The sequence below is a fragment of the Herpailurus yagouaroundi genome, unplaced genomic scaffold (assembly GCF_014898765.1).
Source record: "Herpailurus yagouaroundi ecotype Mexico unplaced genomic scaffold, PumYag 186, whole genome shotgun sequence".
Taxonomy (NCBI): Eukaryota; Metazoa; Chordata; class Mammalia; order Carnivora; family Felidae; genus Herpailurus; species Herpailurus yagouaroundi.
In genome coordinates this window covers 47,813,505-47,840,846 of record NW_024412417.1, presented here as the reverse complement: position 1 = coordinate 47,840,846, position 27,342 = coordinate 47,813,505, and the positions used below count along the sequence as shown (strand labels likewise).

Here is a 27,342-nt window from a genome sequence, read left to right as displayed (position 1 = left end):
AAAAGTCTGTACGGATTTTATTACTGCTGAGTTCAGGGAACGAAAGAACCGCTATAATTTCTTCCTTCAGCAGATGAGCTAACGGAGGTACAATAATTTCATCGCCAAATATTTGGGATGTTCAAGTTCATCTTGTCATGGCCATTTAATTTACAGGGAGACGTGGTCAGAGAACATGGCCCAGGGGATAATTTATTGTTAAATGGCAAAATCTGGGCATTGAAGACAAAGTGAGGGCCCCGGTGGCTGTGCCCCGGGGTCAGTGGTGTACCAGGGACCAGAGCCCGCGGGAGACGCTGGGAGTGTGGTTTCTCTCACGCGTGAAGTTAGCATGTGACCGAATGCACAGATCCGTCCAGCAGGCATGGCGGCCTTGCAGTACAGATGTTTGGGTCTACTTTCCAGGGCCGAGGGGGTGACAGTGACCCTGGGACCCCCCACGGCCGGCTCTTCCGTTCAAGGTCTGCAGCCCACGCACCGCCCTCGCCTGCTCTCCAAGTGCCTTCTGAGAGCTCTTCCTCACGCAGGGCGTCTGGGCAGAGACACCTGAGCTCCATCGGGGCAGTCAAGTCCCACCACGGGACAGGGATTCCCCTGGTCGAGCCCAGCACACAGAGCCAATGACCCGCATCAAAGAGAGAGACCAAGAACATTGAATCACCATATCGGTTTTATAGCTAAAGAGCTACGGTAGTGCCAGATAGGAGAATCAGAAACTCAAGTGTTTATGAAGGAGGCGGGTGGAAGAAACGGAAAGCAGGGCGTGACCCAGACTGGAGATGAGCCCCCAGTGGGCACAGATGCGCCACCAGGAGGCTGGGGAGGCTTGTATCGGGACCTGAGTTTTCCAGCACTGAGTATGAAAGAGAACCCAATCCCCAAAGAATCAGCAATAAAACTCCTGGGACTAATAAGTGAGTATAGCAACACCCATGGACAGTGTGGCCTTCCTACTGTGCAACAGGGGTCCCATGTGGCTTGGCGTCCAGGAGGGCTGGGGACAGTCACACGGCACTGGGGACTTGGGAAGCTGAGTGGCTGGGTCCAACACAGAGGCCCCGCTGCGGGCCCTGGCCCCATCTCACTGGCCTCGCTGAGCCTCTGACGGCACTCGTGGGGTTTCCCCACTGGTCACTCTCTCTTCATGGGCGCATTTTCCCATTTATTCAGCAAAGCTTCTCATTTCCAGCTGAGGGGCTGCAATCCTTGGTCCTCTGTCCAGAGGAGGGACCAGGGCCCCCAGTTCTGAAGGGTCTTATCTTTGTGGCGAGGGAAGCAGAGAGGGGCTGGGACGGTGGGCGTGTGGACAGGGCACGGTGGCTCCTGCCCCAGTTCACACACACGTATTTCCTAGGTAAACGCCGCTCGAAGGAAGACCTTGACCCCTGCACCAGCGGTTGAGTCCCCTCTGCCCTGGCTTTCCGGCCCCAAGCTCAGGGAACCAGAGACTCCTGGTGCCCCAACGAGCCCTGCGTGGGGACACTGGGACGAAGGTGGAGACAGGCCTGCCCGGACAGCCTCGGGGACCGGTGAGGTTAAATTCGGCACGAAAACTCACAAGCATAGTGCAGGGAAGGTCCTGCCCCGGGCCCTGTCCCTGTCCCAGATCTCACCTGAGATCTCGTCTTACCTCCAGTGACCTCCTGGCACAGCGGTGAGCCACGACCCCGGGCTGTCCCCACCCTGCAAAGGCCGTGGGCATGAGTCCACCTGAGTCCATGGGGAAAATGACAAGTAGTTGGGGACTGGGGGCAGGTGCGCCACAGAAGGCAGGCTGGTGTGCAGACCCTGCTGGGGGGGGGTGTGAGGACCGGGGGTGGCTGGTTGGAGGAGCACTGGGGGGTGGGGGGCGCCCAGGATGTTGCCACCTGTTGATGCTAGCCCCGCCCACAGACTCTCCTGCTCCCCCTCCCACCCAGGGCCCCCACTCCCGGCCCCGTCCTCCAGCATGTGCCCCCGGGTGTCCCGTGGGTGCCCCAGCTCGGCCTGGACAGCCCTGAGCTTGTCACCGGTTCCACCTGTCCCAACCTCCTCCTCACCTGTGCCCTCGCCTGGGCAACCCTCCTCCCGCAGGCCAGGCAGGGGCTGTCCCTTCCACCAGCCCTCACTCTCTCCAACCCAGCTGCCCCCCAAACGTGGGTTTCGTCCACCCCACTCCCCAGCCGTCCCCTCCTGGCGTCTCTGCATCCGAGTTCCTTCCATGAGCACCACCCACACGCCCCAGACCCTGACCGACCCTCCGGTCTCTCCCCCACGTCCACGCAGCGGCCTGCCGGCCCTCCGGAGCCCATGACTCCGGTAAGCAACCCAGTGGGTTGCAACCCAGTGCTGGGCCCGGGACCCGGGGGCCGTCCCCATGCTCGGTCGGCCCAGCTGGATGGTTTTGTCCAGACGGTGCACAGCCACGGGGGTCTGTAGAGAGGTGGGCTGGAGGGACGTGGTCCGGGCACGGCAGGTGGAGGTGGCTGGAGGCACAGGGGCGCCGAGCGGTCAGGCAGTGAGTTCACTGTCTCCAGAAGCAGTGGTGGTGGTGGTCTCAACGCCCCGGGGTGGGCACCCACAGCACTTACGGATGGAGGGGGCGGGGCCGGGGGTGTGTGTGGCCACGTCAGAGCCAGAATCAGGGCCGCAGCCGCCCTCTGGCCTTGGCCAGGCCCTTCTTGTCCCTGCAGGGCCCTGGACAGTGTGTTCGGGGCATGAAACCTTGCACAGGGAGCGGCTACCCCGAGCTGGGACACGCCCACCATCCCCCAGGCAGGGCAGGACTGCTAACTCCTGGCTGTCTGAGCACAGGGCTCCCGCAGGGATGGGAGAGGTGGCCAAGTCCAGGATGGAGGCAGCGGTACCCTTCCCGCTACCTCAGAGGGGGAGGGTCCCCCCGCCAGTGTCTTGAAAGGGACGGAGGCAGGGCAGAGGCGGGGGTCGGGAGGGTGCAGTGGGTCTGCGGGGCCAAGAGGAAGGGGCTCACAGCAGGGCCCAGAGGAGGCCGAGGGCTGCCCCAAGCAGGAACCCTCCTCGAAGGGCCGAGCGGGTGGCGGAGGCCCCGTTGCAGAGATATCCAGAACAGCACTGCCTGACGATCTTGCCAAACACCATAGATCCCAACATCCACTCGTACTTCATGTTGGTGTTGGGACATCTGGGAGCACAGCGCTTGCTGAGTTGGACCATCACTCTTGATCCTGCGCGAGAGGAGACAGCAGGTGGCCACCAGCCTGGGGGAGGTGGGCAGGCGGGGGAGGGGCGCTTTCCACGTGAGCCTCAAAAGCCCAGACTCAACCTGAGAATCAGAGAGTCGTGACCCCGCGGGGCCTACCGGACCTCCCAGGCCCCAGGCCTGCAGGACAGCGGCCCCCACGGTCACCCTCGAGGTCACAGCAAAATTGGGGTTCGGGACTGCTGGCCCCGGTGGGGGCTTTTCCCCGCCGCGCCCCATGGCCCGGACCGCCCTGGCCAGCCCAGGAGCCTGCGAGTCCTGGGGATGTGGGTTGAAGCAGGGACGACAGACTGGACTCGGCTGTCCCCCTGCTGCGCTCAGGCCGGGCGTGGCCCCGTCTCCCACTGTTCCTGTCAAGATGTGGCACAAGCCTCCGAAGGGAACGTGGGGAGAAAGGAGAACACGCAGAGCAGCCCAAACTGTGGAAGAGAAGGCCGCCCACCTTTCTCGGGTGGCGTTACGTTATGGCGTGCAGATTGTCGTGTTGAATTCTATCAGCTTGTGTGACGTGAGAACCGGTTACGTTATGTCAGGGCCGGCCCGGGGCTACGCAAAGGCTCCGGGCTGGCCTTGCCGCGGGGTCCCTGGCGGCAGGCAAGAGGCCGGCCTCCTCCTCTCCTGGAGCCCCCCCCCCCCCCCCGCGCCCCCTCGCCCAGTGCTCGGCATGGAGACCCCGAGGCAGCCCGGGCCGATGGCTCCCTCCAGCAGGGAGGGCCACCGTTACACGTCACCGCCACACACAGGGCCTTCAGGCCACAAACCGACATGGAATCCCTGGGTGGAGCCCAGGGCGAAGGAGACAATGCGAACAAAAGAGCAAACCCGGGGAAGAGGCGTGAACCACATGGCGTTAGAGCACCACAGCCGTCAACGTGCTTATCCCCCGTCCTCCGGAGAAGCCAGGCCTGGAGGGGGCGCAGAGCACGGGGCGGGGGCTCCCTCCTGAAGGGTGCACGTGGAAAGGGGCCAGGGTGTCCCCAAATGCACCTGCGTTTCTCACAGGCGCGTCCACTTTACGGATTTATCTCCGGGAAGCCCGGCTGGGCCACATGGATTTTCTGGCATCATTACCGGAAAATCAGGAGACGAGACCCCTCGAGACCCCTCCTGAGGTTCATGAGGGGGAGGTGATTCAACGGACGACGACGGTCCAGCAGGCCCGGAGGGGGAGGGGCACTGGCGGGTCCCCAGGGGCCTGGAACCATCCGGCTAGAACCAGCAAGCCCGGTGGCTGTCGGGAGAGCGTTGGGGTCTCTCCGCATCCCACTCTCTGGATGTTTTTGGAACTTGAAAAAAGAGTGTTTCTAGTGGTCTGCTCTGTGACGTCTCATGTGGTTCCTGTTCCACATTACAATCTCCTCGAAGGCTTGTTCTGAAAAGTCCTATCGCTTGAGGCCCACAGCAGCCGCTGGGGAGGGGGTGGAGGCCTGGTGGGCAGCCTGGCCAGCGCCCCTCCGGGCTCACCCTCCCCTGCCCAGCCATCCCTCTGGTCACACCTGATCTTCCGCCCTGAGGACAGTTCCTGGGGGGTGGGGGGTGGGGGCACGGAAGACCTGGTACTTCGGAAAGAGGAGAAAAATTCAGGATCTGCGCACACTCCCCCTGGAGTCCGGCGGCAGGAGAGGGCAGGGGGTGGTGGGGCCGGCCGGTGTCGGGACGCCCCGCCCCTTCCCTGCGAGCCCCGGGACGTACTCTTGGTCAGGACCACCGCGCTGGACACGCAGACCCGGTCGGTGGGGTAGCACTGGGTGGGCGCGCACAGCTCCTCCCTGGTGACTTTGAAGCACTGGTAGCAGCTCAGGTTCAGGCCTGCAGGGCGGCCGGGGGGGGGGGGGGGGGGGGGGGGGGGGCCCCGCCCCCCCGAGCGAGCCCCGCCCCACCCCCCCCCCCCGCGGTCCCCCCTACCTGGCTGTTTCTTGCCGCCTCCGGCAAACTCCACACACACCAGCAGAGCCCACAAGACTGGCCCCAGTCCCCCCATCGCGCCAGAGGCCGAGCCTGAGGGTGGGGAGGAGCAGGGGAGGGACGTCCCAACCCCCCAGCCCCACACTGGCCTCCCCACCTCCCTGGACCCTCCCCAGGCTCTGGGGTCTGATTCCCCGGGTGGCTTCTCTCAGCACCCACTTCCTGCACCGCTCACACCTGCTGCAGATCGCTGGCCTTTGAGGAGGGTCAGCCCTGGGAGGGCCCCAGGGCACTTGCCAGCCCCTCTTCTGCAGCTCCTGCCCTGGGGAGGGCTTCCCCGGGTCCCTGAGGACAGCAGCCAGCCACCTCAGCTGCTGGGCAGAAGGAGGGCCCCCTTGTCCCCTGAGGGTCCGTCCCCTGGGTGGGCCAGCCCCCGCGTCTGCTGTCCTTCCTTCTCGCTGTAACAGACCCGTGGGGAGCAGGGCCCTGTTCTCACCACGGGGCCACGGACAGATTGGAGCCCTGCCTCCAGGGCCCTCCCCTCAGGCCTCAAAGGTGGAAGCTGGGGGCAAGGGAGGGAAGCAGGGGAGGAGGGACCATTGGCCGGAGAACAGAGGAAGGGAGGGCCCTCCCGCAGGGGAGAGCCTGAGAGCCAGGCCAGGAGCCAGAACCCAAGAATGGGGGGGGGGGGACCCGCGGGCGGGGGCGGAGGGAGAGGTGACGGGGTACATATCTTTAATCTTTTCAGTCTTTGTGGAATGCGGTGAGGGGCGGTCCGGGTCCTGAGGCAGGAGAGGTGGGGCGGTGAGTTCCAAGAGCACCCTCTAGCCTGAGGCCTTGAGGGCCAGCAAGGCTGCCTTGTCCACCAGCCCCTCAGCTCCTCCCACCTCCTGGGCCTGGGGACCCTGGAAAGCCCTGGGGCTCCGCAGAGGGTCTGGAACCTGTGACAGGCTGAGCAGGGCGTCACCGCACCCACCGCAAGGCGGGGCGACCGGGCTTTGGAGACTGATGTCCTCAGCTCAGGCCAGGCTGTCTCCCATCAGAATCCCCCCCTGCTTGGGGAAGATCTGGACACGGTGTGGAGGGTGGCCCTTCCCAGCACAGAGCCCGGGACCCTGCCCACCCAGCTCATCCCTCCCGACATTCCTGTGTCCCTTTCCCGTTATCCTTGTTTGCAAGAGCCTAGGACTGACTCTGTGGGCCCTGCGCTCCCCGGAGCCTGCTTTTGCTGGAGCCGACGGTAAAGACACAACATTCACGGGCACTTGGTAAAGCCCGGTTAGACTTATGCAAAGGGCTGTCTGCCCAGGCACGAGGACCAGGGCACTGGGGTCACGCGTGGGAGGGGAGACTGTCTCCATCAGAAAGCAGCAGGGGCTGCGGGTGAGTGGATGGACGGGAGGAGACGTCCGGGCACGGCCAGGGCCCATCCGGGGCACATCCGGGGCAGAGGCGTTCAGGCTGAGCCCACCTGCCAGGATTCTTGCTGAGGGCAGGCCAGGTGGTCAGACCTCACTGGGGTGTGTGTGTTTGTGTGTGTGTGCGCACGCACGTGCACACGTGCGCAGGATGAGGAAACCGATCAGATGTGGAAGGCGGTCAGCTGTGGGGAGCGATTGGATGTGGAGGGTGGGGGCTGCTTTTGCTAAAACTGGAGGTCACAGGAGGACGCAGATAGGCCCAGGAGAAGGTTCTGGAGCCTGACTAGAGGTTGGTCAAACAGAATCTTCATCACCAGACAGCCTGGAGCTTCAGGAATGTTGCCCTCTCCTCTGAGTCCCCTGCCCCCTGTCTCCTGAGGCTGCCGCCCAGAGGGGCAGTGCCTCATGCCCAGGGGGGCCTCAGCTGGATGTCAGGTGGCCTCACCACGTCCTGTCAGCAAAGTCTCCCCTGGTGTTTCCTTTCTCTTTTCCTTCCGGCCTTGATTTCCTGAATCGTATCCTTTTGAGCATCGTGCCGAGCGGGGCAGGGTGTGGGCCCTGGGTCTGGATCCGCCTGGATGGTGTGAACCCAGCCTCCCTGCCCTCGGGAATCTAGCAGGAGGTGAGAGGGGTGGCGGCTATGTGGAAGGTGGTGGAGAAGGGCCTCCCCTTCCCAGAACTGGGCTCCTGGGGCCTCTGTACCCTCCTCAGACCACGCTGCCCCCCTGCCCCCAGGTGGCCCAGTGATGGCTGCAGGCAGAGTGTGCTGGTTAGGAATGAGGGTGTGCAACCCGTTGGGGTCAGTTCCCCTCCAGTCCACGCAGTGGTCCATCCAGGACCGTCCCCTCCCTGCCTTGCCTGGGGCACATCCTAGGGCCCCACCTGGCCAGGTGCAGCCCTGGTGAGGGGGGTCGGTCGGGCAGCCTCAGGACCTTTATCTGGTGATGCTCCTGTCATTTCCACCTGTCCGGTCTCTCCTGGTGGGGGCCCGGCTTGGGGATGGGCCTAGAGAGGACGGAAGAAGTGGGGGGGGGGCCCGAACCATTCATTATGTTTATTCATTTGTCTGTCCAAGCTGGGACGGAATTGAATGTGAATTTGGGACTGTGAAATCCACAAAACCCAGATGGGAAGAAAGGAGCCTGGGCAGGGGGGTGAGGGTGGCGGGGTCCAGGAGGAGTGAGGCCAGTACCCCTGGAGCGGGGCTGACTGTATGCCATCCTGGTCACAGCGGAGAGGGACGTGCTCGGGCCACACAGCCATCAGCGCCCATATTATCCCAGTTACTGGTCGCCCTTGCTTCCCCGCAGGGAACGCTGGTCACTTTCCACCGAGAGCCCTGTTGGTAGGGGAGGGGCAGGGGGAGGGCCCCTTTGCCCAGATCTCTGGGCTTTCAGAAATCAAGAGCCTGAGTGAGGCCTATGTCCCTTGGTCCCCAGGAGGGACAGAGGGGCCTGTGTTGTGCTGAGGCTCAGGTTCAATGAGGGAAAAGATAATTCTGGTTCTAGAACCGTTTAGTCCCAGTGCTCTCCCCCCCGCAACCCCTGCGCAGAGTGTCACGGGTATTGGCGTATTGTCCTGCACAACTGTCAGCCTCTGCCCCCAGGGCCTGACAAAGATCGCTGCAGTTAGGGCCACCCTTGGGGGCCTGCAGGCCTGTCCCAGACTGGCATGTACAAGCCCCTGTAGGGACAGGGGTTTGGATAAAACTCCGTTCTCCCAAGAAGCATTTTGTGACCACGTGGCTGCCCGGCAGAGAGGGCCCTCTGAACCCTCCCTTGTCAGCGGCACAGAGAAAAATCCTGCTGTGCCCCGAGCACGGACGTGCCCGGCCTGCCGGCTCCAACTTCTCCAGACGACGGCCATTCGAACACCATCCCAGGCTGGGCCCGTGCGCTGGCTGTGCCCCCAGAGTGGAGACAGCAGGGCACGGCTGTGGGCCCGGCAGACCCACCGAGGCCAGATGCTGCCCGGAAAGGCTCCGAGATGAGGGGCAGAGCTGGGCACTCCTGGGATCACACTGGGCATCTTGCCCCGTCCAGAGGGTTCTGGGATCCCGGCTGCATTGACGCTCTCTCCAGCTTCAGCTCAGTATGTTCCGGGGACCTGGCCATGCTCTCTGGGCCCCCCATGACTGCACTTGGTTCCCGCTCAGGTTCCAGGAACAGCCCTGGGTGGTAGCCCAGGCTGTGCATCCGTAGGCTTAGTCCTACAGCGGGCTAGGGACACTCGCCCCTCACCTCTCAGGACTCCATTTTGTCCCAGACCACGGTGACTGAGTGCTGATGGACAGTTAGGGGCAGGCTGAGGCAGCTGAGTGGAAGGGACAAGATAACCTCCGCTGGACCACACATCCGGAGCAGCGGTCCGGGGCTCAGTGCTCCAGGTCCCTGGAAGGATGCTTGTCACCTGACCCTTCCTGCAGACGTGCTCGCTGCTTGGTGGTTATTCAAGTCGCAGTCTGCACGTGGGACCCCCCTTCTACCCTTTCTGGAGACCAGACAAAATCGAAGGTGGCTACAAGCACTCACAAAAACCCATGTTATTTATTTTTCATTTTTTTTAATGTTTATTTTTGCGAGTGAGAGAGAGACAGAATGTGAGCGGGGGAGGGGCAGAGAGAGAGAGGGAGACACAGAATCGGAAGCAGGCTCCAGGCTCCAGGCTCCAAGCTGTCAGCACAGGGCCCGACGCGAGGCTCGAACTCATGGACCGCGAGATCGTGAGCTGAGCCGACACCACGAGCTGGACGCTCAACGGACTGGGCCACCCAGGCGTCCCCAAAAGCATTTTTGAAAGAGAAGAACAAATCGGGAGGTACAACATTACCTGTTTTTTTTTTTAATTTTTTTTTAACGTTTATTTATTTTTGAGACAGAGAGAGACAGAGCATGAACGGGGGAGGGGCAGAGAGAGAGGGAGACACAGAATCCGAAACAGGCTCCAGGCTCTGAGCTGTCAGCACAGAGCCCGACGCGGGGTTCTAACTCACGGACAGTGAGATCGTGACCTGAACTGAAGCCGGTGCTCAACCGACTGAGCCACCCAGGCGCCCCCAACATTACCCGGTTTTAAGCCTGACTGTAAGACCACGGTAATTCAGACAATAATATTGTTTTGGGCATCAGGATGGACACGTGGGTCAGTGGAACAGAACAGCAGGTTCAGAAACAAACCCCACCTAGCCACTCAATTGGTTTTTATAAAGCCTTCAAGCTAATTCAGCGGGGAAAGGTTTGTCTTTTCAGTAAGTGGTGTTGGAATAAGCTTCCCTAGGAGAGCAAATCTCAGCACATATCTCTAAGCATACATGTGGCTCCTCAGGTACTGGATGTAATCATCCAGCATTCATCTGTGGAATGGGTCTAATATGCGAGCATAAGACCCAACACTCACAGTCTTCTAGAAACAAGTACAGGAGATAATCTGCGTGACTTTGGCTAGATAAACGTCTCTTAGGACACACACAGCATGATCTCTAAAGGGAAAAAAAAAGTATAAATTCGACTTCATTGGAATTAAAAGCGTCTGCTCTTAAGATAGTTTAAGGGAATAAAACTGAAACCCAAAGCCAGGAGAAAATATTTGTGTCTGTGAAAACGGTGCGTACGATTTTATACAAAGGAAACAACCGTATGATAAGTGGACAAGAGATCTGGATAGACCCTTCACCATTGAAGAAATCCAGACGGCAAAAAGCTCACGAAAAGATGTTCAGCATCTTTAGCCACCAGGAAAATGTAAGTTAAAACCGCAACGGGATACCCCTAGATGCCTGCAAAACCAGCTACGGTCGAAGACAGACGGTGCCTAGTGCTGGAACTCTCCGGAGGTGCCAGGGGCAGACACAGAAAGCTGCAGCCCTTTGGGAAAATGTTGGGCAGTTTCTTATAGGGTTAGACGTACTCTTCTTCGCCTGCGACCCAGCCGTCACCCTTCTGGGCTTTTACCCCAAAGGAATGAAAACAGACCTGGATAGAAGTTTTAGTCACATGTGTGTACATCCACGAGAGAGAATACTACCTAACAAGGTGGTAAATACAAGACAACAGCCCCCAGAGTCACTGAGGCTGAGCCCCGAGGCACCTGGGACCTAATTACAGTCCCAAAGCTGATTGAAGATAAGCTTCCCACAAAGAAAAACTTCAGATTTAGATGCTCTCACTGGTTAATTCTTCCAAGCAATCAAAGGAAAGATAACATCAATCTTCCAGAATCTCTTTCAGAGGAAACCAAGAAATGAACACTCCCTCATTAATTTTCAGAGGCTGCATAAGCTAGATTTTTTTTTAAATTTTTTTTCAATGTTTATTTATTTTTTTGGGGACAGAGAGAGACAGAGCATGAACGGGGGAGGGGCAGAGAGAGAGGGAGACACAGAATCGGAAACAGGCTTCAGGCTCCGAGCCATCCGCCCAGAGCCCGACGCGGGGCTCGAACCCACGGACCGCGAGATCGTGACCTGGCTGAAGTCGGACGCTTAACCGACTGCGCCACCCAGGCGCCCCTATAAGCTAGATTTTTAAAAAATGGACAAAGTATTATAAGAAATGGAAACTCCAGGGCAATCTCCCATAAAATTTAATGAAAATGTATCCTAAGAATAATATCAGGAAATCACCAGTGCCCCCCCCCAAAAGAAAACATACTTTCTTCTAATATATGCAGAAAGTAATTTGATTAAATTCAACACAATTTACGATAACTCTCTGAGCGAGCTAGGAATGAAGGGGCCTTTCCGATCTGATAAGGGGCACCTGCGATGGTGAGGAACCACTGTTTCTCCCCTGTTGTCACCACTGCTATTTAAGATGGGGTCAAGCTGCCATCCCTTGGACGCCCTATGATTTTGAATTTAGACAGTCCAGTATGAGGTACAGAGCAACTATTGGAACGAACACATGAATTCAGAAAGGTCACTGGCTGGAGGATCAGCATATAAAACCCAACCGTTTTTCCATATACTAACAACAAATTGAGAATCTTAAATTTAAAAAACCCACGTTGAAGTGTGGGATGCCCGAGGACAATTTCAGCTGCCTGTATCCGAGCCTGCGTCCTCTTCCTAGGGAGGAAAGGAACGCAGGTCAACGGAAAGGCAACAGAACCCCACCTTTCTCATGACCTCAGCGCGCCCCGGAGATGAGGGCGATGCCACAAAGGTCCTTGGGGAGGAGCAGCCGCACAGTTCTGGGAGGGGTGTCTGGTCCTGGGCACCTGCTGTGCAGACCGAGGTTGGGGGGGAGAGTCCGAGGGCGACGGCCACAGGCAAAAGCCAGCCCCAGAAGGAGAGGGGTGGCGCCTCCGGGGCTACTTTGGAGAACTTAGACCTGGTAGCCCGAGGACTGCTCCCCCCCCCCCCCCCACGCCGTGGACAGGGACGCAGGGGCAGCCAAACGCATCCCTTCCTGGGGCGCGGACCCTTGCAGGCTTGGTGGCAAATGTGGAGAAAGATAAGAAGGGAAAAGCACTCGCCGCCGCCGGAAGAAGCACCATCTCGGAGGCGCGGACCCTCCCACCCTCCCACCGACCGACAGACCCGCCCGACGGACCGACCGCAGTCACAGGCGCCGCACTTCCCCGCGCCGCCGGGAGAGGGCAGCCTTGTTCGCAGACAACCCCAAGGGAGCGTGAAACCCGCGGCTGAACACGTCCCTGAAAACCAGCTGTGACGCGGCCCGGAGGTGTAATAGCTGAAGTAAGACACCTGGAGACAGGAAGCGACACGTTGCGACAGGCACTCGGAGCCGCGAGACACGGGTGGACAACAGAAAGGGACATGCGAAGCGAGGACGGATGAAGCCGAGCGAGAAGGAAGCACCAGGGCAGCTTAGACACCTGCGTGGGCGCTCCGCGGGGGGTCGGCGCAGGTGCGAGCCAAGGGCGGGGGGGGGGGGGCCGGCCGGGGGGGGGGGGGGGCCGGTGGGAGCGGTGGGCTGGAAGATACGGAAATAATCTTCAGTGCCTGGGCCCCCGGGTGTACGTAGGGGAGAGAGAGCCTGACATGGGACTTCTCAGCGAAGCAGAAATGATAAAAAGAAGAGTCAAGAAAACACGTTTGAAGCAAATAGTCGCTGTGCAGTCAGAAGTCCTTCAAGTATCAACGCTATAGAAAAAGCTTTTAAAGCCCGAACTTTGGTTTCATTGAAAAGGAAAAGGACTGACAGGACGCAGATCAAATCCCCAACTCAACCCGGAGAAGGAAAACCAGGCAGCCGAAAAAAGAACAGGGAAGGGAAGTGGAAGGGTCACAGTGGAAGGGAGCGGAGTAGACAGCACACCGGCCTTCGTTAATAAATTTTTTTTTAACGTTTATTTATTTTTGGGACAGAGAGAGACAGAGCATGAACGGGGGAGGGGCAGAGAGAGAGGGAGACACAGAATCGGAAGCAGGCTCCAGGCTCTGAGCCATCAGCCCAGAGCCCGACGCGGGGCTCAAACTCGCGGACCGTGAGATCGTGACCTGAGCTGAAGTCGGAGGCTTAACCGACTGAGCCACCCAGGCACCCCCGGCCTTCGTTAATAAATTAAAACTTCAGTTCTCTGGAAAATTAAAATAACTAGACAAGCAACTAACCTAATCGATAAAAGACAAACAGTACAAATACACAAAAAAATTAATACCAAGAACGAAGCATTGGGAACTGACCTAATAGCATTGGTAACTGACCTAATAAACATTGCGGAAAGACAGAAAATCACAGACCCAGTATCTCTTAGATACGCCAATGCAAAAATCTTAAATAAATATTAACGAGCAGTATCCACCAGCACATTAAGAAAGTAATACAGTATGACAGAGTAGGTTATATCCCAGGAGTCAGTGACAGTTAAATGTCAGGGAATTGGTTGATATAGTTCCTCATATCGGGGCACCTGGGTGTCTCCGCTGAGCCGCCGACCTTGGCTCAGGTCATGATCTCCGTGGTTCGCGGGTTCGAGCCCCACATCAGGTGTGTGCTTACAGCTCACAGCCCACTTTGGATCCTCTCTCTCTCTGTCTGTCTCTGCACCTTTCCTGCTCATTCTGTCCCTCCCAAAAATAAAATAAATATTTAAAAACACAATTCCTCATATTAATAGATATGAAAATAAATATTATAGGAGTAAATCTACAGGCTTTGAAAACACCTCTGAGAAGTTAAATATCCTTTCTTGATTAAAAATACTTGAGGTGCCTAGATCCTCAGTTAAGTGTCCAACTTTCACTCAGGTCATGATCTCAGTTTGTGAGTTCAAGCCCTGCATCAGGCTCTCTGCTGTCAGGGCAGAGCTGGAACCCACTTCGGATCCTCCCTCTCCCTCTCTCTCTCTGCCCCTCCCCCACTTGTGGGCACAAGCCCCCCCCCCCGTCAAAAAATAAATAAACACTAAAAACATATATATTCAGGGGGCACCTGGGTGGCTCAGTCGGTTGAGCGTCCGACTCTTGATTTCAGCTCAGGTCATGATCCCAGGGTCGTGGAATCGAGCCCCACGATGGGCTCTGTGCTGCGTGTGGAGCCCGGCTGAGATGGTCTCTCTCTCTCTCTCTCTCTCTCTGCCCCCCTCTCCTACTGGCACATACTCTCTGTCCGTAAGATAAAAAAATAAATATTCAAGAAGAATATAATCGCCTGAAGTTATCATCTTACATTATAAGAAAAATACCAGAAACGCTCCCATCATAATCTGGAATTCTATTAAAGTACTCACCCAGGCAATTGGAAAATTGGACAATGACAGGCACTCGAATGGAAGGAAGTAGGGTCAGCTCCGTTTGCAGACGAGATGATAGCGTACCTGGAAATCCTGGAGAATGAGTAATAAAAAAGGGCAGACGTGGAAAACAATCCCAATGAACTGGGATGCAGTGAGCCTACAGCCCCGCAGCCCTCAGAGCGGCTTCGCCTTCCACGTGCGAGAGGGTGACGCGGGCCTTGTGGTCACAAGCCTTCCCCCGGGGGGAAGCCAGACTGCAAATGTCGTATCTAAAATACGCTGGCGAGCCGTGACAGGAGCGACAGCCGAGGGACCGAGGGACCGGGAACCAGAGGTGGGAACCCCGCCAGGTGGGCTGGCGCTGTGCGCCTTCCTTCCCCGGGGCTGTTTGCCAACCCGGGCGCCGCCAGGGGATGGGTGTGGCCCAGAGACTCGGCTTGGCAGGGGAAACCAGCGACCATCTCCCAGCCAGCTAGAAACTTGGAGAGCTGCAAACACATTCTTCTGTGCGGGCGGCTGCAGAGGTGGGGACGCAGGACACGGCGCCCTTGCAGGCACCGCCAACAGCCTCCCGGTTCTGGGAAGCACCCCCACCCCCACCCCAGGAAGGAGCCTGCTTGTGTGATCCTGTTCTGAAGAGACCGGGCCAGATTTGGAAGCTGCGCGCCAGAGACTCACCAGCAGAGCAGAAGACACAGTGAGCGGGCAGAGCCGGGTCTCTCGCGCTCACCGTGCCAGAAGGATCTCGGCCAGAGGCTGGGGTGGGGGGCCTGCCTGGGAAAAGGGAGAAACGGGAGGTTATGGGAGTCTTTCTCCAAGTGCAGCCCAGCCCCGACCAAGCTCCACTTGTGATGGAGTTTATGCGATTAGTACTTGGCGCTCACGGATCCGGGAAGGAGGGAGTGCGCATGTATGTGGCCTCCGGCGTTCTAATCTATACAATGCCCAGCGTGCAATAAAAAGTTCTTGGATCTCCGAGAGGCAGGGGATGTTACCAATTAGAATAGCGGGAAAGCCATCCACACCCCGACAGATGGTCCACATGATGGAGTTAGCGGAAAAGGACTTTAACAAGGACAACTGTGTTCAATAAAATCGAGGAAAAGTTGAACAGAAGAGATTTACAGACTGGGAGTTTTGACGGAGAGCAAGACTCCATAAAACAAATCAAGCGGATATTCTGTATTAGGATTCTCCGGATAGGGGCACCTGGGTGTCTCAGTGAGTTAAGCGTCTGACTCTTGATTTCAGCTCACGTCAAGATCTCACGGTTTGTGAAGTCACGTCCCGCACGGGGCTCTGCGCTGACAGTGTGAGCCTGCTTGGGATTCTCTCTCTCTCCCTCTCTCTCTGCCCCTCCCACTGTCTCTCTCTCTGTCTCTTTCTCAAGATAAATAAACTTTAAAAAAGAAGGATTCCCCAAAGAAACAGAACCAATAGAATGTTTATATATACAAAACAAGACTTATTTGAAGGAAGTGGCTTACATAGTCACGGAGGTTGGCATGTCCAGAGTCTTCAGGGTGGTCTGGCAGACTGGGGACCAGAGAGAGCCAATGTTGCAAGTTGAGTCTGAAGGCTGTTTGCTGCAGGATGGCCTCTCGCTTGGGGGAAGTTAGTCTTTTATGCGATTCAGATCTTCAACTGATTGGGAGAGGCCCACCCACGTTTCGGAGAGCAATCTGCTTTATTGGAATGTCACCAACTGAAAGGTCAATCTTATCTATGAACACCCTCCCAGAAACATCCAGAATAGTGTTGGGCTACATATCAGGGTGCTGGAAGCCAAGCTATCCAAGGAGCCTGATGGCAGGGCCCCGGGCGGTGGACGGATCGGGGCTGCATGGTGGCCCTCCAGAAGGGAAGCTTCTTGTCCTCCTGCTTTTATGTAATTTGGCCTTGGCGTTGGTCGGGGCAGCCCCCCTACCAATGAAAGTGCCTGGGGATTTGTCTGTTGGGATTGCCCACGACAGGCCCCCCGGGAGAAGAACCACTGGGGAAAGACATAAGATTCCGCAGGGAAATCATGCGGCCCTGCATCCAGCCCTTGCCACCCCCTAGAAAGACTCCTCTACCCAAAGGAAGGATGGGCCCATATATTTCCCAGCCGAGGAGGGGGACGAATGGGTTCGAAATCCCCACTCCGGCAACAAAGGAATGTACCTATGGATACACGTTGCTCCAACCCCTAGGCCCGCTTGGCCCCCAGGAGGCATTCCAGATGATAACCGGACCTGGGGGGGTTAAGGTACAGAATGGCTCATTAGTTCCCAGGTAAACATTGTTTCTCTGGGAGCGCATAAGGCGTGGGTTTCCAGGGCCCTCCTGGCTCCCTCCCGGCACCCAGACCAAAGCGAACGCTTTTGTTCCTTTGTTCCTTGTGCCATTAAGAAGTCACGTCCCTGTAAACGTTCCACTTGAGGTGTTGACAGCTAGATGACCTTGAAAGGGCAGGAGGGAAATTTACAAGAAAATAACTATGTTGTTCCTTAATGGGTGATTACACAAAGGAACGTTTTTAGAATTAGGTAATGCCGAGAAACATAGATAATGCACGCCACAAGAAAATTGCTAACAAATGTAAGGCCATGCTTGCCACAATAAAGCGGCCAGTCGAACCCACTGCCGTTGTCCGTGTCCATTTGTTATTTTCACCGACGCCGTTCATCCTTCGGGAACCCCCGGACCTGCTGGGGCGGGACCTCGGCATCAGGGTACTGTGGCCCAGCAAAAGTGACACATAAAACTAACCAGCATATTCTGGAGTTGAAAAATAAAGCATCTGATGTTAAGAACTCATTTGGGTGAATTCAAGAGCAGAAGACAGTAGGAAAGTAGGGAGGGGCAGGACAACACTCATAGCCCAAGTGATGCTTGGAGAGAACAAAGCAGTAGAAAGAACAGGTCAGAGCTGCGGGTCCATGAGGCACAGCCCAATGGTCCACCTTCACAAGACTGGAGTAGCGGGAGGAAGGGTGATGGACAGCGGGTAAAGAGACACATGAAAAGACAAGTTTTCACAACTGATGAAGGATAACGCACGGATTCATCAATCCCAGAAAACCCCAAGCAGAGTAAGTGGGAACAATATCACCGCAGCTCGTCTGACACGCTATTCGAGCCGACGGCACTGCTGTTGTTCACAAGGAAAGAGAAACACTATCGACAATTAGGATCTAAAGCTGACTCCTTACAACGAGTGTGAAAACCGGAAGAAAATGGAACTGCATCTTTAAAGTGATGAGTGACAAAATCTGGTGACCCTGACTTCGTTTCTTTCTTTAATGTTTGTTTATTTTGAAAGAGAGAGAGAGAGGCACAGAGAGAGGGAGACACCGAATTCGAAGCAGGCTCCAGGCTCTGAGCTGTCAGCACAGAGCCCGATGCGGGGCTCGAACTCGTGAGACCTGTGAGATCATGACCTGAACCGAAGTCGGGAGCTTAACCGACTGAGGCACCCACACGCCCCTGGCGCCCCTGACCTCTGGACAAGTAAAGATAGTATTGAGATACAGAAGACAAAAGGGTTTCATACACACGGTGACACATTCATTGCCAGTGGACTCAGACTACAAAGAATAAGGAAGGAAGTTCTTCAAGATAAATAAAATGCCCACACGTGGGAAGAGGAAGCTTTAGGAAGGTCAGAGAAGCAGAACTGATGGCTATTTGGACAAATAGAAAAGGGTATTTCTGGTGTGAAACAGTAACGACGGCCACAATGGCCGAGTTTATAACATGTCTGCGGGATAAGATGGTGGAAGCACATGGAATGGTGTAGACAAAGTGGTCTGGTGCACGTCCTGAACTCCTCGGGTGGGGTGGCCACGCTAAGTCAAGTTCGGTCACGGCAGGGCAAGGATGTGTACTGTCATCTCCAAGGCAACCCCTGAAGAATCATAAGAAATTTGTCTCTAGAAGAGAAAATGAAATATGGAAAACATTTCTTAAGCCCAAAAGAATGCAGGAAACAGAAAAGAAACACTTGGGAAAAAGAAGAGAGTATAGTTCTCACGCCAAGTGCGAGCGCGCTGACCACCCTCATGTACAGGCGAAAACGTTCAGACAGACCAGATAGAAAAGAATAAACTGGTTACAACTCTCATTTTATTTTACTTGGTATTTTATTTATTTATTTATTTATTTATTTATTTATTTATTTAAAAAGATTTTATTTTTAAGTATCAAGAGTCACATGCTCCACAGGCTGAACCAGCCAGGTGCCCCAACAACTCTCATTTTAAAAATATGGAGGGGCGCCTGGGTGGCTCAGTCGGATAAGCAGCCGACTTCGGCTCAGGTCATGATCTCGAGGTCCGTGAGTTCGAGCCCCATGTCGGGCTCTGTGCTGACAGCTCAGAGCCTGGAGCCTGTTTCAGATTCTGTGTCTCCCTCTCTCTGACCCTCCCCTGTTCATGCTCTGTGTCTCTCTGTCTCAAAAATAAATAAATGTTAAAAAAAATTTAAAAAATTAAAAAATAAATAAAAAATAAAAATAAAAATATGGATATGGTGGGGGGGGGGGCGGATGGCACCTGGGTGGCTCAGTGGGTTCAGCACCCGACTTTGGCTCAGGTCATGATCTTGTGGTTCGAGCTCTGTGCTGAAAGGCTCGGAGCCTGGAGCCTGCTTCGGATTCTGTGCCTCCCTCTCTCTCCGCTCCTCCCCTGCTCACGCTCTCTCTTTCTCAAAAATAAATAAACATTAAAAAAAAAACTAAAAAATAAGGGTACAGAACAGCAGAAAGACAAAGAATGCACACGGATGCGCCACGATGAGAGTCACCCAGGAGATTTGCTGCCGTGCCAATGCCACAGAAAGTACACCGGCAGCCGAGCATTGTGACTGACATGAAAGAGAGACTTCATAGTGATAAAGCGTCAACACAGCACAGAGACACATCAGTCCCACGTGTGCACACGTCTAACACCAGCTTCAGGATGTTTAAGGGAAAGACAGCAGGTTAAAAGTTGAGGCAAGTCCACAATCACGTTTAGATATTTTATATAAAATTTTATTTTTATTTTTATTTTTTTTTTTTTTATTTTTTTTTTTTAAATTTTTTTTTTTTTCAACGTTTATTTATTTTTGGGACAGAGAGAGACAGAGCATGAACGGGGGAGGGGCAGAGAGAGAGGGAGACACAGAATCGGAAACAGGCTCCAGGCTCTGAACCATCAGCCCAGAGCCCGACGCGGGGCTCGAACTCACGGACCGCGAGATCGTGACCTGGCTGAAGTCGGACACCTAACCGACTGCGCCACCCAGGCGCCCCTAAAATTTTAAACAAGTAATAGAACAAGTGGACAAAACCCAATTAGAATACACGAATCTGTAAAAAAAAAAAAAAAATGTGGAAAATTAACAGACCTATGTAGAACATGATACCAAGCATCAGCATCCACATTTCTTTGGATTTTTACTTAAAAACTGACCAAAAATGTCATGTGCTCAACCATGCCATTAATCTAGAAAAATAAGTGAAAATTATTAAAAGTATATAAAAATAAATAAAACGTATTGGAAAGGAAGAAATGCAAACCAGAATGGCTAATGTTGCAGGCACTGAAGATTCCCGGTATTGTTGAGAACGAGGGACAACTGGGGCTCACGCTTCGCTGGTACAACGACGGCACTTTGAGACACGTTTGGCATCACCCATTAAAGTTAGAGACACACATACCCTGGAACCCATAGTTCCACTCCCAGGTGTGTGCCAAAGAGAAGTAAGTCCAATGAGATAAATGCCCAGGACGTTCGGAGCTGTATTTTCCAAGAGACCCAGACCTATAAACAACCTGAATGTCCACTGACAACAGAACAGGTGAATAAGTGTCATCATAGTCACAAAATAGAACACTACATGGTCTTGAAAAGCATTATTTACTGCTACACTCATCAGCACAATAACCTCACAAACATAATGCTGAATTTAAAAAGCCAGGACAGGCAAAATTCGTGTGCTTGCAATTGCAGATCCCGTGGTAGGTGGGTGGGTTTCTTCAAGGCCAGCACAGTGGGGCAGACTGGGAAGGGCTCACCTGATTACATCAGGCCCACCAAGGCTGTCTGCTTTGGGATTATCATACAGTTGACCCATCTGGACCTTTCATGCATCCGTCCAGTCCCTTCACTTTTCCTGTATTCTGTGGAAACAAGTTCCCGGTTTCACACTCACACGGAGTCACAGGTGTGAGCACAGAGGCCATCTGAGAATTCTACCCACCGGATTTCATCTCTAATGACTGGGGGAAGGATGGAATTTGTAATGGGACCACCAGACAGGTGTTTGGTGTAAGAAATAAGCCCACGGACCCAATCAAAGGAGGGACACGGAGGTTCGGAGCACAGTGAAGGGAAGCTTTAATGAACGTTCTTGCAGGAGCGGTGTCTGAGGGACAGGCCCACTCAGGGCAGTTACAGCAGACAATTTATCTCCTAGCGGGCAAGCCCCTCCCCTGGCTCCTCATTGGCTGAGCACTACAGAGGTAAGTCGCTTCCCTGATTCCTCATTGGCTGGGTACTGCAGAGGTTACAGCCTGTCCGGAAACCCACCTATGCCCATGGAAGTAAGCAGTAGTCTGATTGGAACAAATGTACCTTGCCTGAGATGACCAGAGACTTTCAGTCCCTCCTCCCGTTATTCTAGGCAAAAGCTCATCGCCAAGTCCGGGAAGCTAAACCGTGAAACTAAGCCCGCTAAACCGAGAGGGGTGGGAGAACCAGGAAGTGACGTGTCTAAAGGTTTGGGACTCCATTGTGTGCGGGCGGGTGGAAACCTCCTGTTAACTGGACAGCCCAGCTTTTATTATCTCTGAAAACGAATCATCTCCCTTACGCCTCACATTTGCGAAATGGCAGAATTAGATCTATCGCATCGTGGGAGTAAACTCCAAGTGGGTCCTAGATGTAAATGTGAAATCGTGTGTGGACGCAGGCCTGGGATGAAGGAAGGAACTTCTCATGAGTCAAAATCCACCCACAGAGCACATCGATGAACCCGGTGGCCTTAAAATAAAAATAAAATCTTTTGAAAGCCAACATTGTCCGTAAACAAAATCGGAAGCCACCGACAGACACGCGGAGAGACCGAATCTGCCACATGCCGACCGCGGAAGGGCCAACACTCAGAAGCGCCCCGAGAGCCTTTAAAATGGATGAGCCGAGTGTGGAGTGGGGGCTCCCGGGCCTGCTTCCCCACAGACGCACGCAAGAAACTGGCAAAACACCGTCAGAGCCAACTTTCTTGGAGTCTGAAAGACAGCCAAAGGTTTCGGGCAAGCAAGCACAAGCTTAATTAAGAAAGAGGCGTCTGGTGGGGGAGCGCTGCACGCTCTCTCCTCCCTGCCCGCCCCCGGCCCCCCAGGAGTCTGAGGAGTCTGTCTTGAGGAGGCACCTCGCTTCCTGTGCTTGCTGTGGGCTCCTGGTGCCAGGAGGCCCGGAGCCCAGATTGTTCTCAAAGAACTATGGTTGTCTGTTTTCATCTACCGACTGGCTCCCCCCAAAAGCATGAAGGGGTTGCCTTTATTTTGGCTAACTCGGGACCCTTTGGGCAAAGCAAGGAAGGGCCTGGGTCTCCAGGGGGTCCTGCGGGCTCGTACTCAGGGCGTGAGCACCCCTCCTGTCACCAGGGGCAAAGGGCCCACCGCTTGGGGTGCAGCAGCCCAAGTCTCTTGGTTTGAGCGAACAGTTTATTACTTGCAGAAAGCAAGGAGACGGGGAGATAGTTCTCCACGCAAGGTCTCCTTCTGGGGCTGGTGCAGGAAGCTTTCGTTCCATGGCTGGGGGCGGGGGCAGGGGGCTCCGTACAAGAAACTTACACCCAGGCCGTTCCCCGGGTCCTTGTTCAAAACCATGGTGGAAAACCTCACCCACAGGAGATGTTGATACTATAGCGAGCAGAGGGCACCCGCCGTCCCCTGTCCCAGGACTCTCTCTGTGGCACAACAGGGTAACTTCCTTCCGCAAAGCGGGTGAGACCGTACGGCTGCCCTCCAGGTGGGGCTTCAGTCTGCGCAATGTAATCACAGACATCGGCCACCCCCACCGCCTTTAGGTCTCAGGTCCTGCCTGCTGTCAAAGGGAAGGGGCCACAAGAGGGTGCAAGCAGCAGGGGGCGGGACCCTGGTGCCTCAGAGTCCCGCTGTCGGCCCCGGGGCACTGTTACTTACTGGGTAGGAATGGAGGGCAGCCTGAGTCCAGGCCAGGGTGACAACACTGGGCCAAGCTCAGACCTCTGCTTCCAGAACCCCAGAGGGCGAGGCCCTGGGTCAGCTACTTGCAGTGTGGCCCCCCCCTGGAACCCAGGCCGGCTGGGGAAGGCCGGCACCCCTACCTGCCATGTCACTGTCTTTGCGGGGCCCAGCTCCTCTCTACTCCCCCAGAGACCCTTCGAGGAGGGGTCAGTTTATCTTCTGCTTGGGGAGGGGATGAAAGGCTGCCAGGCTGAGTCCCTCCCCCACGGTGAGAGTTCAGCAAAGCCACCGACTCAGCCAAACTCCCAGCAGGAAACAGATGCTGCATCCAGATCAGAAGAATAGGAAGAGACTGGCCTAAGGTGCTGGGGCGGGGCGGGACCTAGCGAAGCCACGTGGTGTCCCCTCCAGGGCTGGCTGCAGGGATGTCCACTGTCTACTGCCCAGGCTGGAAAGCTGGCAGAGGGCGGGGATGGGGGAGCTGCTCAGGAGAGGTGACAGGAGCGTCCCAGGAAAGCCTGCAGGAGGGAGCCCATGGGGTCAACACCCAACGTCAATCTTCTCTTGGTCTCTGTTGGGCTCCCGATGGTCACCCCCAACCTTATAGCCCCTCGTGGCTGTGGAGGACGAGTGGGCCGAGGTCAGGTGGTATCGGCTGTCACCCACATCCTGCCCTCCTCCCCACCCCCCTGCCTGCCGCCACCCCCCAGCCCATCTCCTCTCTGTGCCTTCCCCGCCCCCACACCCCGAATCAATTTCTTATGCCTTTTCCTTAGAGGCTCCGATGTTTCCACTGCACCTTCTCACACCGAGGGCAGATAAAGGGACTCCAGAAAAACCGAACCAGGTGATACTCTGGGACCCCAAGTGAGGAGAGAGCGTCCTCTGCATGTCACAGAGTGCCTCCCTGGGGACATTAGGCACGCTCTTTCCATGTGAGACATCTCCACAGGCTGGAGCACAGCACAGTGGCCCCCGCACGGCTGGCCTGCTGGCATGGCCCCTCAGGCCACCCGTCCTGGGTGGGCTGCGGGGGGACTGGCTGGGGCAGTCAGGTCTCAGCAGGCCTGAGCGCTGGCCACAGCTGCCCTGTCATTCCCGGGTCTTGTTTTGTCCCCATCTGCAGCTCTGTTCTCCCCGCTTATCAGGAGATGTCCTCGGTCCCACCTGGGCCCACCGGCCAGCAGGCTGGGGGACCTCGAAAATCAACCATAAGAGAGCAGAGCGGGTCTAGTGCAGGCAGATGCCAAGGACGGGGTGCGGGGGAGGAGGTGCAGTGCCCCGCCGGCCTGGACCACGGGCACCCCTGGAGGAGCACAGCGGGAGGAAGCCAGAGGACAGGCAGGATCCCCTCCACCTCCCAGGCCAGCAGGTGCAGACCCAGCAGCCAGGGAGGGGCAGCCCAGGGGGCAGGGGCCAGGCACACCCATGCACTCCCCAGAGAGCCCCCCTCTGTGGGCAGATGCAGGAAATGCGGGGTCAGAAGACAAAGCTGAATTTGGCTACCCGGAAACAGGGTGGGGAGGGGCATCCCCAGGCACCTGGGCGCTGAGATTGGGGAGCCTGGGCTCCTGGCCAGAGCGGTGCCTGGCCCGACAGTCCTCGCAGGGCTCCTCGCTGCAGCCTGGACAGATGCCAGGGCCCAGGAGAGTCTGGGGCAGGGCCACCCAGCAAGGTTCTTTTCCCCAGCCCCGCCCCTCCCCACCCTACCTACCTTCCCCCAGCCTGCAGGAAATAGAAACTCAAAGCCCCAGGCTCCTCCTCCCATCCCCTCTGCACCTCACCCAGCCCCACCCTGCCTCCCTCTGCTCCCACACTCAGCCTGCCCCCCACCAGCCTCCCATCTCCCCAGGCAGGGGCAGCAGGAACCGGGGGGGGGGGGGGGGGGGGGCACCAGCTTCTGACCCCAGCCCTACAGGGACTTGGCCCTTCGACCCAGAGCAGAAGGAGTGCTGGGCCTGAGGGCTGTCCACCCAGGAGGGCAAGTGGCTCCAATACCCAGCCTCAGTCCCCACTTCTGGAAACGGTATGACCATGGTGATCTGTGAGTGCAGGTGCAGGCAGGGTGATTCAGATTAATGTCACCTGCAGAACAGTAGGTGCCAGAGAGGGAAGCTTAAGCTACTTTTACCAGGAACACAGATAGGGCACACAGATAGCCCACCACTGCCTCTGCCTGGTGCTCTGGTAAGAGAAAAACCTCTCTAAAGGCCTGAGATATAAGGGAATGCCACTTTACACAAAAACAGACACACAGACCAATGGAACAGAATAGAGAACCCAGAAATGGACCCACAAACATATGGCCAACTCATCTTTGACAAAGCAGGAAAGATTACATCCAATGGAATAAAGACAGTCTCTTCAGCAAGTGGTGCTTGAAAACTGGACAGCGACACGCAGAAGAATGAACCTGGACCACTTCCTTACACCAGACACAAAAATAAACTCAACATGGATGAAAGACCTCAATGTAAGACAGGAAGCCATCAAAATCCTCGAGGGGAAAGCAGGCAAAAACCTCTTTGATCTTGGCCGCAGCAACTTCTTACTCAACACGCCTCCGGAGGCAAGGGAAACAGAAGCAGAAATGAACTACTGGGACCTCTTCAAAATAAAAACCTTCTGCACAGTGAAGGAAACAATCAGCAAAACTAAAAGTCAACCGACAGAATGGGAGAAGAGATTTGCAAACGACATATCAGATAAAGGGTTAGTAGCCAAAATCTATAAAGAACTTCTCAAACTCAACACCCGAAAAACAAATGATCCAGTGAAGAAATGGGCAGAAGACATGAATAGACACTTCTCCAAAGAAGACATCCAGATGGCCAACAGGCACATGAAAAAAATGCTCAACGTCACTCATCATCAGGGAAATACAAAGCAAAACCACACTGAGATACCACCTCACACCTGTCAGAATGGCTAACGTTAACAACTCAGGCAACAACAGATGTTGGCGAGGATGCGGAGAAAGAGGAACCCTTGTGCGCTGCTGGTGGGAACGCAAACTGGTGCAGCCACTCTGGAAACCAGTGTTAAAAATAGAACTATTCTACAACTCAGCAATTGCACTATGAGGTATCTATCCAAGGGATACAGGTATGCTGTTTCCAAGGGGGCAAATGCACCCCAATGTTTACAGCAGCGCTATAACCAAAATACCTAATAACGGATACCAAAAGTATGGAAAGAGCCCAAATGTTCATAACTGATGAATGGATAAAGAAGATGTGGTTTATATATACGATGGAATACTACTTGGCCATGAGCAAGAATGAAATCCTGCCATTTGCGACAATGTGGATGGAACTGGAAGGCATTATGTTGAGTGAAATAAGTCAGGCAGAGAAAGACAGATAAATGTTTTCACTCATATGTGGATCCTGAGAAACTTAACAGAAGACCATGGGGGAGGGGAAGGGCTAAAAGTTTCAAACAGAGAGGGAGGGAGGCAAACCATAAGAAACTCTTGAGAGCAAACTGACGGTTGAAGTGGGGGGCGGGTGGGCAGGGAAAGTGGGTGACGGGCATCGAGGAGGGTGCTTGTTGGGATGAGCACTGGGTGTCGTATGGAAGCGATGAATCACGGGCCTCTACTCCCGAAGCCGAGAGCCCACTGTGCGTTAGCCAACTTGACAATGAACTCTATCTCAAGAAAATAATAGGGGGACGCCACTTTAGATTTCTTTCTAAATCAGTGTGACCACGCGTGAACTTTGTTTAAACCAAAAGCCAGGTTTATGGCACCTACGCTGTGAATGAGTAGTCTACAGGAAAACCGTCTTGTCCCTAACGTGTGCGCCAATCCCACACTCTGTGCTCCTTGACACAGAACTTGTGCTTCCTGCCCAGATGCTAATGTATCATGTTGAGCTCCTACAAGATGTAGAAACGAGCGTAACCCTGTAACAACCATTCATTCTCCGGGGCGCTTTCTTTCCTGTGAACAGCATGCTCCTGGACCAGCTCTCCTAACTTGGGCTGGAATAACACTGTCGGAGATTCCAAAAGGTTGGTTCAGTTTGTGTCCAGAGGCTCCCAGTGTTTTCCAGGTCAAGTATGATTTCCTGGCCCTGGCTTTGGAAGCCCATAGTCCTCACTGCCTGCCAGAGCCGATACCCTCCCAAGGTGGCCCACCCACCTCAGCCCCCGCCTGGCCGCCCCCCCCCCCCCCCCGCCCCGGCGGGGCCCCCCCCCCCCACCCCAGGAAGGGGCTCAATCACCAAGGCTAGTGAAAGGCCCCAAGCTGAGCTAGAAATGGGGGGCAGGGCTCAGAAAAGTAACCCTCACAGTCTCCTCCCGAGGCTGGCCCAGCTGATGGAGCCCGCGCCTCTAGACATCAAGGTCATGAGTTTGAGCCCCACGTTGGGTTTAGAGGTTACGTGAAAATAAAAATGTTAAAAAGCCAAAGTGAACCTCAGAGGGAACAGAGCCGCAGGGTGTCACCTCCTAAGACACAGACACGTTGTGCGCACACAGGTCCCGCCCTAGTGAGCAGGGCGCGCACGGTGGGAAGGACCTCTGGCTTAATTTAGTGGCTACAGGCTATAGAACATTCCATTGTTTGCGCAAAAACAATCAGAATTTCCTCAGCAAGGGCCCAGTCTTTCTTCACCGAGTTTATCGAGTTTATCGGTTGTTCACAAGGAAATCCTGTGGGTATTGCCCTCAGAGCCCTAGAGATAGACCTCTGTTCCGGCTGGCGGCCCCCTCAGACACTGGCCTGCACTCCCCCCCCCCCCCCCCCCCCGCTGCTGTTTCTGGAACTTTCTATGCACGCTGCGCACTAACCGCTCGCTCCCTTTTCCGTCTTTGCTCAAAAATGCCTTTCTCCACCTTGAAGTTGCGACCTTTGAAGTTGCAAAATTACATGTAAAATTGCACACAAACCCCTCCC

At 55.5% G+C, this 27,342-nt stretch overlaps 1 protein-coding gene across 2 annotated transcripts; it reads right to left on the bottom strand.

Moving 5' to 3' along the window:
- Positions 1–2,156: 2,156 nt before the first annotated feature.
- LY6L (lymphocyte antigen 6 family member L) lies at positions 2,157–5,825 on the bottom strand. Of its 2 annotated transcripts, XM_040494593.1 has the most exons (4): positions 5,360–5,802; positions 5,123–5,215; positions 4,910–5,026; positions 2,157–3,182 (listed from the first exon to the last, which is right to left on the bottom strand). In XM_040494593.1, exons 2-4 carry the CDS (start codon positions 5,196–5,198, stop codon positions 2,965–2,967), a joined length of 411 nt encoding a protein of 136 aa, XP_040350527.1. In that variant the 5' UTR covers positions 5,199–5,215; positions 5,360–5,802; the 3' UTR covers positions 2,157–2,964. The 2 variants fall into 2 exon arrangements, with proteins under 2 accessions (XP_040350527.1, XP_040350526.1); XM_040494592.1 differs by having other exon boundaries at positions 3,080–5,026; positions 5,360–5,825.
- Between the last annotated feature and the right edge of the window lie 21,517 nt (positions 5,826–27,342).